This window comes from Anser anser, assembly GCF_964211835.1.
Source record: "Anser anser genome assembly, contig: HAP1_SCAFFOLD_808, whole genome shotgun sequence".
NCBI lineage: Eukaryota > Metazoa > Chordata > Aves > Anseriformes > Anatidae > Anser > Anser anser.
Window position 1 is genome coordinate 1 of NW_028153591.1, and position 10,361 is coordinate 10,361.

Genomic DNA, 10,361 nt, shown 5'->3' on the forward strand with positions numbered 1-10,361 from the left:
GGGGACCCCAAATAATGGGGCAGCCCTGGGGGACCCCAAATAATGGGGGTGTCCTGGGGGGGGTCCCAAATGATGGGGTCATCCTTGGGGACCCCAGATAATGGGGTATCTACTGGGGGCCCCAAATAATGGGGTGGGCCTGGGGGGTCCCAAATAATGGGGTGGGCCTGGGGGGTCCCAAATAATGGGGCATCTTTGGGGACCCCAAATAATGGGGGAATCTTTGGGGACCCCAAATAATGGGGGAATCCTTGAGGACCCCAAATAATGGGGGCATCCTTGGGGACCCCAAATAATGGGGTATCTACTGGGGGCCCCAAATAATGGGGCAGCCCTGGGGGACCCCAAATAATGGGTATCTTTGGGGACCCCAAATAATGGGGTGGGCCTGGGGGGTCCCAAATAATGGGGTATCTCCAGGGGACCCCAAATAATGGGCAGCTTTTGGGGACCCCAAATAATGGGGCAGCCCTGGGGGACCCCAAATAATGGGGGTATCTCTTGGGGACCCCAAATAATGGGGAATCTTTGGGGACCCCAAATAATGGGGTATCTCCTGGTGGATCTCAAATAATGGGGCAGTGTTTGGGGACCCCAAATAATGGGGGCATCTTTGGGTACCCCAAATAATGGGGTATCTCCAGGGGACCCCAAATAATGGGGCAGCTTTGGGGACCCCAAATAATGGGGGCATCCTTGGGGACACCAAATAATGGGGTATCTATTGGGGACCCCAAATAATGGGGGAATCTTTGGGGACCCCAAATAATGGGGCAGCCCTGGGGGACCCCAAATAATGGGGCAGTGTTTGGGGACCCCAAATAATGGGGGTATCTTTGGGGACCCCAAATAATGGGGGAATCTTTGGGGACCCCAAATAATGGGGCAGCCCTGGGGGACCCCAAATAATGGGGCAGTGTTTGGGGACCCCAAATAATGGGGGTATCTTTGGGGACCCCAAATAATGGGGCAGCCCTGGGGGACCCCAAATAATGGGGGTATCTTTGGGGACCCCAAATAATGGGGGCATCCTTGGGGACCCCAAATAATGGGGTATCTATTGGGGGACCCCAAATAATTGGGCAGCTTTTGGGGACCCCAAATAATGGGGTGGCCCTGGGGGTCCCAAATAATGGGATATCTCCAGGGGACCCCAAATAATGGGGCAGCCTTTGGGGACCCCAAACAATGGGGGCATCCTTGGGGACCCCAAATCATGGGGTATCTCCTGGGGGACCCCAAATAATGGGGTATCTCCAGGGGACCCCAAATAATGGGGCAGCTTTTGGGGACCCCAAATAATGGGGGAATCCTTGGGGACGCCAAATAATGGGGTATCTACTGGGGACCCCAAATAATGGGGGCATCCTTGGGGACCCCAATTAATGGGGTATCTCCTGGGGGACCCCAAATAATGGGGCATCTTTGGGGACCCCAAATAATGGGGCAGCTTTTGGGGACGCCAAATAATGGGGTATCTCCTGGGGGACCCCAAATAATGGGGCAGCTTTTGGGGACGCCAAATAATGGGGGTATCTTTGGGGACCCCAAATAATGGGGCAGTGTTGGGGGACCCCAAATAATGGGGGTATCTTTGGGGACCCCAAATAATGGGGGAATCCTTGAGGACCCCAAATAATGGGGGCATCCTTGGGTACCCCAAATAATGGGGTATCTTTGGGGACCCCAAATAATGGGGTATCTTTGGGGACCCCAAATAATGGGGTATCTTTGGGGACCCCAAATAATGGGGTATCTTTGGGGACCCCAAATAATGGGGGCACCTTCGGGGCTTTGCCGTTGCAGGGGCCGCGCGCGTGCCCCCCCCCCCGGGACCGCCCGGCACCATGCAGGAGAACTACGAGAACGTCATCTCCTTGGGTGAGGGGCGCGGGGGGGGGGACCCCAAATCCCAATATTTGGGGGGGGGGGGGTTGGGTTTCCCATCCCCATCCCCGCTTTTTGCCTGAAAACGGCGCTTCTCACCCCAAAACCGTTACGAATCCCTAAAACGGCCGTTTCCCATTCAATCCCCGTTCCAACCCCATAAGGGGGGGGCACTGGACCCCCAAAACCCCCCAAAACCCCCCAAAACCCCCCAACCCCCCCCCAGGCACCCATAACCCCCCCCCCAAAAAAAAATACCCCCCCCCCCCAAAAAAAAACCCTAAAACCTATAAAAACCCTATTAAAAAAACACGGTCGGGAATGGGGCGCCGGGCGTTTTTGGGGTGATTTAAGGGGAATTTGGGGATTTTTTTGGGGGGGGGGGGGATATTTGGGATTTTGGGGGGGGGGCAGAGCCCGTCACCGTGGCGTCTGGGCTGCCCCCCCCCCCCCCCGTTGGCAGCGGAGGAGATCGCCATCAGCTGGCCCCGCATCACCGCCTTCGCCGAGTCCCACCGGCGCCGCGGGATGCTGCCGGGTGAGTTTTTGGGGTTTGGGGGGGGGGGGGGGGCGACCCCAAAAATTTGGGGGGGTTAGCGAATAATCGGGGGGAGATTTTGGGGTTAGTGAATTTTTAGGGTGAGTTTTTGGGGTCAGTGAATTTTTAGGGCGAAGGTTTGGGGTAGCGAGTTTTTTGGGGTGAGTTTTTGGGGTGAGTTTTTGGGGTGAATTTTTTGGGGGTAGTGATTTTTTGGGGTGAGTTTTTGGGGTTAGTGAATTTTTAGGGTGAAGTTTTGGGGTAGCGAGTTTTTTTGGGGTGAGTTTTTGGGGTCAGTGTTTTTTTGGGGTGAGTTTTTGGGGTTAGTGAATTTTTGGGGTGAGTTTTTGGGGTGAGTTTTTGGGGTTAGTGTTTTTTGGGGGTGAGTTTTTTGGGTCAGTGAATTTTTAGGGCGAAGGTTTGGGGTAGCGAGTTTTTTGGGGTGAGTTTTTGGGGTGATTTTTTGGGGTGAATTTTTTGGGGGTAGTGATTTTTTGGGGTGAGTTTTTGGGGTCAGTGAATTTTTGGGGTGAGTTTTTGGGGTCAGTGAATTTTTAGGGTGAAGGTTTGGGGTAGCGAGTTTTTTTGGGGTGAGTTTTTGGGGTTAGTGATTTTTTGGGGTGAGTTTTTGGGGTCAGTGAATTTTTGGGGTGAGTTTTTGGGGTTAGTGAATTTTTAGGGTGAAGTTTTGGGGTAGCGAGTTTTTTTGGGGTGAGTTTTTGGGGTGGGTGTTTTTTTGGGGTGAGTTTTTGGGGTTAGTGAATTTTTAGGGCGAAGGTTTGGGGTAGCGAGTTTTTGGGGGTGAGTTTTTGGGGTGAGTTTTTGGGGTCAGTGAATTTTTAGGGTGAAGGTTTGGGGTAGCGAGTTTTTTGGGGTGAGTTTTTGGGGTGAGTTTTTGGGGTTAGTGTTTTTTGGGGGTGAGTTTTTGGGGTCAGTGAATTTTTAGGGCGAAGTTTTGGGGTAGCGAGTTTTTTAGGGTGAGTTTTTGGGGTGAGTTTTCGGGGTGAATTTTTTGGGGTTAGTGATTTTTTGGGGTGAAGTTCTGGGGTGGAGTTAATTTTTGGGGTGAGTTTTCAGGGTGAGTGAATTTTTGGGGTGAGTTTTTGGGGTTAGTGAATAACGGGTGAGTTACTGGGGTAGTGAATTTTTTGGGGTGGGTGAATTTTTGGGGTTAGTTTGGGGTGCGTAAATTTTTGGGGTGAATTTTTGGGGTAGTGAATCTTTGGGGTAATGAATATTTGGGGTGAATGAATTCTTAGGATGAATTTTGGGGGTGAATTTTTGAGGTAGTGAATTTTAGGGTTAAATTTTTGGGGCACTGAATTTTTAGGGCGAATTTTTGGGGCAAATTTTTGGTCTGGGTGAACTTTTGGGGTGAATTTTTGAGGTAATGAATTTTAGGGGTGAATTCTTGGGGTAAACCTTTGGGGTATGGAATTTTAGGGGTGAAACTTGGGGGCAAATTTTTGGGGTGAGTAAATTTTTGGGGTGAATTCTTGGGGTGATTGAATTTTGGGGTGAATTTTCAGAGGGAATTCTCGGGGTGGTGAATTTTAGAGGTGAATATTTGGGGTAAATTTTTGAGGTATTGACTTTTTGGGGTAAATTTTGGGGCAAATTTTTGGGTTATTGAATTTTAGGGGGGTGAATCTTTAGGGTAAATTTTTTGGGGCATTGAATTTTGGGGGGGAATTCTTGGGGTAGTGAATTGTGGGGATGAATTTTTGGGGTGAAGTCTTGGGGTAGTGAATTTTAGGGGTAGTGAATTTTAGGGGTAGTGAATTTTAGAGGTGAGTATTTGGGGTAAATTTTTGGTGTGAGTGAATTTTAGGGGTGAGTTTTTGGGTAAATTTTTAGGGTATGGAATTTTAGAGGTGAGCATTTGGGGTAAATTTTTGCGGTGAGTGAATTTTTGGGGTGAATTCTTGGGGTGATTGAATTTTGGGGTGAAATTTCGAGGTGAATTCTCGGGGTGGTGAATTTTCGAGGTGAATATTTGGGGTAAATTTTTGAGGTATTGAGTTTTTGGGGTAAATTTTCGGGTAAATTTTCGGGGTATTGAATTTTAGTGGGTGAATCTTTAGGGTAAATTTTTTGGGGCATTGAATTTTGGGGGGGAATTCTTGGGGTAGTGAATTGTGGGGATGAATTTTTGGGGTGAAGTCTTGGGGTAGTGAATTTTAGGGGTAGTGAATTTTAGGGGTAGTGAATTTTAGAGGTGAGTATTTGGGGTAAATTTTTGGGGTGAGTGAATTTTAGGGGTGAGTTTTTGGGTAAATTTTTAGGGTATGGGATTTTAGAGGTGAGCATTTGGGGTAAATTTTTGGGGTGAGTGAATTTTTGGGGTGAATTCTTGGGGTGGTTGAATTTTGGGGTGAATTTTTGGAGTGAATTCTCAGGGTGGTGAATTTTCGAGGTGAATATTTGGGGTAAATTTTTGAGGTATTGAGTTTTTGGGGTAAATTTTTGGGTAAATTTTCGGGTTATTGAATTTTAGTGGGTGAATCTTTAGGGTAAATTTTTTGGGGCATTGAATTTTTGGGGGGAATTATTGGGGTAGTGAATTTTAGGGATGAATTTTTGGGGTGAAGTCTTGGGGTAGTGAATTTTAGGGATAGTGAATTTTAGAAGTGAGTATTTGGGGTACATTTTAGGGGTGAATGAATTTTAGTGGTGAATCTTTGGGGCAAATTTTTGGGGTAAATTTTTGGGGTGAAGTCTTGGGGTGATTGAATTTTGGGGTGAATTTTTGGAGTGAATTCTCGGGGTGGTGAATTTTCGAGGTGAATATTTGGGGTAAATTTTTGAGGTATTGAGTTTTTGGGGTAAATTTTCGGGTAAATTTTCGGGGTATTGAATTTTAGGGGGGGTGAATCTTTAGGGTAAATTTTTGGGGCATTGAATTTTTGGGGGGGGAATTCTTGGGGTAGTGAATTGGGGGGATGAATTTTTGGGGTGAAGTCTTGGGGTAGTGAATTTTAGGGGTAGTGAATTTTAGAGGTGAGTATTTGGGGTAAATTTTTGGGGTGAGTGAGTTTTAGGGGTGAGTTTTTGGGTAAATTTTTGGGGTATGGAATTTTAGGGGTGAATCTTTGGGGCAAATTTTCGGGGTATTGAATTTTAGGGGGTGAATCTTTAGGGTAAATTTTTGGGGGTATTGAATTTTTGGGGGGGAATTCTTGGGGTAGTGAATTCTGGGGATGAATTTTTGGGGTAGCGAATTCTCGGGGTAAATTTCAGGCGTGAAATTTCGGGGGGGGGCGAATGAATTTTGGGGTGAATTTCGGGGCTTTTGATGGGCGATCTTTTCCCCTCCTCGTCAGGCGCCGAAGCCGACTGCGACCCCAGCCCCTCGGAGGCCGCCCCCCCCTCGCAGCCGGCGCCGGCGGGGTCGGGCTCGGGCGAGGGGGGGTCCCTGCACCCCGACCTGCGGCGCCAGCTGGGGCTGATCCTACAAACCGCGGGGCGCAGCCAGGTCGAGAAGATGCTGCGGGAGCTGGTGCGGGAGCAGGGCCAGGGGGGGCCGCGGCGGGGCCGCAAGAGAGCCCCCAGACCCCCCCGGGACGGAGGTGGGACCCCGAGGCTGGGGAGACCCCCCCCCCCCCCCCGAATTTTTATTTTGGGGGGTGGGGGTGGGGGCTGAAATTTGGGTGGGGGGTTGGGGTGGGAAGCGTGGAGTTTGGGGGGGGGGCAGGGTGAGACCCCAAAATTATGGGGGGAGCCCGATTTCGGGCCTGGGACCCCCAGTTTGGGCATGGGAACGGGGTGAGAACCCCAAATTGGGGGGGGGGGACACCCAAAATTGGGTGTGGGAACGTGGGTGGGACCCCAGTTTCGGGCCTGGGACCCCCAGTTTGGGCATGGGAACGGGGTGAGACCCCCAAATTGGGGGGGAGAACCCAAAATTGGGCGTGGGAACGTGGGTGGGACCCCAATTTCGGGCCTGGGACCCCCAGTTTGGGCATGGGAACGGGGTGAGACCCCCAAATTGAGTGGGGGGGAACCCAAAATTGGGCATGGGAACGTGGGTGGGACCCCAATTTCGGGTTGGGACCCCCAGTTTGGGCATGGGAACGGGGTGAGACCCCCAAATTGGGGGGGAGAACCCAAAATTTGGCATGGGAACGTGGGTGGGACCCCCAAATTGGGGGGGGTGGAACCCAAAATTGGGTGTGGGAACGTGGGTGGGACCCCAGTTTCGGGCCTGGGACCCCCAGTTTGGGCACAGGGACGTAGATGGGACCCCAAATTCAGGCCCGGGACCCTCAATTTGGGCACAGGAACATGGGTGGGACCCCAATTTTGGGCTTCAGACCCCCAAGTTGGGCATGGGATCAGGGACGGGACCCCAAACTCAGGCCCGAGGCCCTCAATTTGGGCGTAGGAACAGGGTGAGACCCCAAAATTCAGGCCTGGGACCCCCCCAATTTGGGCATGGGAATAGGGATAGGGCCCCAAATTCAGGCCTGGCCCCTCAATTTGGGCATAGGAACGTGGACGGGACCCCAAATTCAGGCCTGGGCCCACCAAATTTAGGCCTGGGATCCCAATTTGGGCATGGGATCAGGGATGGGACCCCAAATTCAGGCCTGGGACCCCAGATTCAGGCCTGGGCCCCCAAATTCAGACACGGGATCAGGGATAGGACCCCAAATTCAGGGTGGGCTCCCCCGAATTCAGTCCTGGACCCCCCAGATTCAGACCTGGGACCTCAGTTTGGGCACAGGATCAGGGACAGGACCCCAAATTCAGGGCTGGGGCCCCCAAATTCAGACCTGGGACCCCCAATTTGGGCACGGAAACAGGGCGAGAGCCCCAAATTCAGGCCTGGGCCCCCCCAAATTCAGCCTTGGGACCTCAATTTGGGCACAGGATCAGGGTTGGGCCCCCAAATTCAGGCCTGGGCCCCCAAATTCAGGCCTGGGACCCCCAATTTGGGCACGGAAACAGGGCGAGAGCCCCAAATTCAGGCCTGGGCCCCCCCAAATTCAGGCCTGGGCCCCCCAAATTCAGCCTTGGGACCTCAATTTGGGCACAGGATCAGGGTTGGGACCCCAAATTGAGCCCTGGGACTCCAAATTCAGCCCTGGGCCCCCCAAATTCAGCCCTGGGCCCCCAAATTCAGGCCTAGCCCCCCCCCAGAATGAGGCCAGAGCCCCCCCCCAACAATTCGGACACGGGTAGAAAAGGGACCGGGGGCGTTTTTGGTGGCGGCACTTTGGGACCTCGAGCGGGGGTCCCGGGGTGGGGGGGGGTCTCTGACGGCTCATCCCCCCCCCCTCAAGGCCCCGGCAGCGGCACCGAGGAGGCGTCACCGGGCGGCGCGGCCCCGTCCCCGTCCCCTCCGCCACCGGCCGAAGCCACCGGCAGAGCCCCACGGCGCGGCAAGAAGACGGCGGCGGCGGCGGCACCGGCACCGTGCGCCGAATGCGTCCGCGGCGCCACCGCCAAACCCCGGCGGTGCCCCGAGTGCGGCCGCCGGTGCCGCGGTGCCGCCGCCGCCGCCGGTGCCGCCGCCGCCGAGAAGCCGCACCGGTGCGTGGAGTGCGGCAAGGGCTTCAGCCGCGGCTCCAACCTGGCCCAGCACCGGCGGATCCACACCGGCGAGCGGCCGCACCGGTGCGGTGACTGCGGCAAGGGCTTCATCCAGCGCTCCGACCTGGAGCGGCACCGGCGCGTCCACACCGGCGAGCGGCCCTACCCGTGCGGCGACTGCGGCAAGCGCTTCAGCGTCAGCTCCCACCTCGACCGGCACCGGCGCACCCACGCCGGCGTCGCGGGGCGTTCGGGGCCTCAACCCCGTGCCCGGCCTCCCCCGGCGGCCGACGGTGGGGTTCCTCCGTCGGCCGCCCCGCACCGGTGCCCGGAGTGCGGGAAGGGTTTCGGGCACCGCGCGGCGCTCTCCAAGCACCGCAAGACGCACAGCGGCGAGCGGCCGCATCGCTGCGGGGACTGCGGCAAGAGCTTCAGCCGCGGCTCCAACCTGACCCAGCACCGGCGCATCCACACCGGCGAGCGGCCTTTCGCCTGCGGGGACTGCGGCAAGGGCTTCATCCAACGCTCCGACCTGGAGCGGCACCAACGCGTCCACACCGGCGAGCGGCCCTACGCCTGCGGCGACTGCGGCAAGAGCTTCAGCGTCAGCTCCCACCTCGACCGGCACCGCAAGATCCACGCGGCCGAGCAGGCGGCGTACCGGTGCCCGGAGCACCTCGAAGGGTTTTTGGCCGCCCACCGGCACGGGAGGCTCTACAAGTGCCAAGAGTGCGGCCGTTGCTTTGGCCAAGGCGCCGCCTTGCTCAAGCACCAGCGGGCGCACGCCGGCGGGCGCCCCCCGCCGCGTGCCGCCGCCGCCGCCGCGCGGCCGCCCCACAAGTGCCCCGATTGCGGCAAGGAGTGCGAGGAGGAGGAGGAGGAGGAGGGCGGCGGCGGAAGCGCGGCGGCGGTGCCGGAGAAGCCCTACAAGTGCGGGGACTGCGGGAAGGGCTTCGGGCAGCGCTCGGCGCTGGTCAAGCACCGGCGCATCCACACGGGGGAGAAGCCGTACGCCTGCGGCGACTGCGGCAAGGGCTTCATCCAGAAGTCGGACCTGACCATCCACCGGCGCATGCACACCGGCGAGAAGCCCTACAAGTGCCCCGAGTGCGCCAAGTGCTTCAGCGTCTCCTCCAACCTCCTCACCCACCGGCGCACCCACCTGGGCGAGAAGCCCTACGGCTGCCCCGAGTGCGGCAAGAGCTTCATCCAGCGCTCCGAGCTCACCATCCACCGCCGCGTGCACACCGGCGAGAAGCCCTACAAGTGCCCCGAGTGCGCCAAGTGCTTCAGCCGCAGCTCCCACCTCAACCGCCACCAGCGCACCCACGCCGGGGACAAGGCCAAGGCCAACGCCGCCAACAACGCCGCCAACGCCGCCCCGGCGCCGCCGCCGCCGCCGCCGCCCCCCGGCGCCTTCCCCGCGCCCCCGCTGCCCCCGTTCCCCGCCGCGCCCGCCGCCCTGCCCCTGCCCCCCCTGGAGCTGCCCTGGGCCCTCCCGTTCCCGGCCCGCGCCTTCCCCCCCCCGGCCTTCCCCCCGGCCGCCCCCCCGGCCTCCTCCCTCATCAACTGAGCGGGGGCGGGGAGACGGGACCCCCTCCCCACCCCCCCCCCACCTCCGGGAGACCCCAGCGGGGGTCCCGGGGGGGGCTCGGGCACAAGGGGCCCGGCGGCGGCGTCCTCACCGGGCTCGGCATCGGCCCCTCCGGCCCCATCATCATCACCATCATCATCCTCACCAGTATCGGCACCTTCATCCCCTTCGTTGTCATCCTCACCGTCATCTTCATCATCGTCAGCCCCAACCGTCATCATCATCCTCACCAATATCGGCACCTTCATCCCCTTTGTCGTCATCCTCACCATCATCTTCATCATCGTCAGCCCCTACCGTCATCATCATCATCGTCACCGCCATCACTATCAGCATCTCCATCGCCTTCATCATCAGCCTCTCCATCACCGTCATCCCCTCCATCCCCATCTTCATCCTCTCCATCATCATCCTCACCTCCATCATTATCAGCACCTCCATCCCCATCTTCATCACCCTCATCGCCATGAGCCTCACCATCATCCTCCTCACCGCCATCACTATCAGCAGCTCCATCCCCTTCATCGTCATCCCCACCATCATCATCCTCACCTCCATCACTACCCGCACCCCCATCTTCATCATCCTCCCCGTCATCATCGTCCCCATCCCCATCATCATCCTCACCACCATCATCAGCATCTCCATCCCCATCTTCATCATCCTCCCCATCATCCCCATCATCATCCTCACCATCACCGCCACGGTCCTCACCGTTATCAGCTCCTTCATCCCCGTCATCATCATCCTCACCCCCATCATCATCCTCACCATCACCTCCATCCGCTCCGTCCCCATCATCGTCAT

General features: G+C 56.7%; 1 protein-coding gene across 1 annotated transcript; it reads left to right on the forward strand.

The window, feature by feature from the left end:
- The first annotated feature begins 1,797 nt into the window (after positions 1-1,797).
- LOC310891877 (uncharacterized protein) lies at positions 1,798-9,685 on the forward strand. The gene is made up of 4 exons (XM_083854105.1): positions 1,798-1,881; positions 2,351-2,425; positions 5,749-5,994; positions 7,711-9,685. The coding sequence occupies exons 1-4, from the start codon at positions 1,848-1,850 to the stop codon at positions 9,531-9,533; spliced, it is 2,178 nt and encodes a 725-aa protein (XP_083710231.1). The 5' UTR covers positions 1,798-1,847; the 3' UTR covers positions 9,534-9,685.
- The last annotated feature ends 676 nt before the right edge of the window (positions 9,686-10,361 follow it).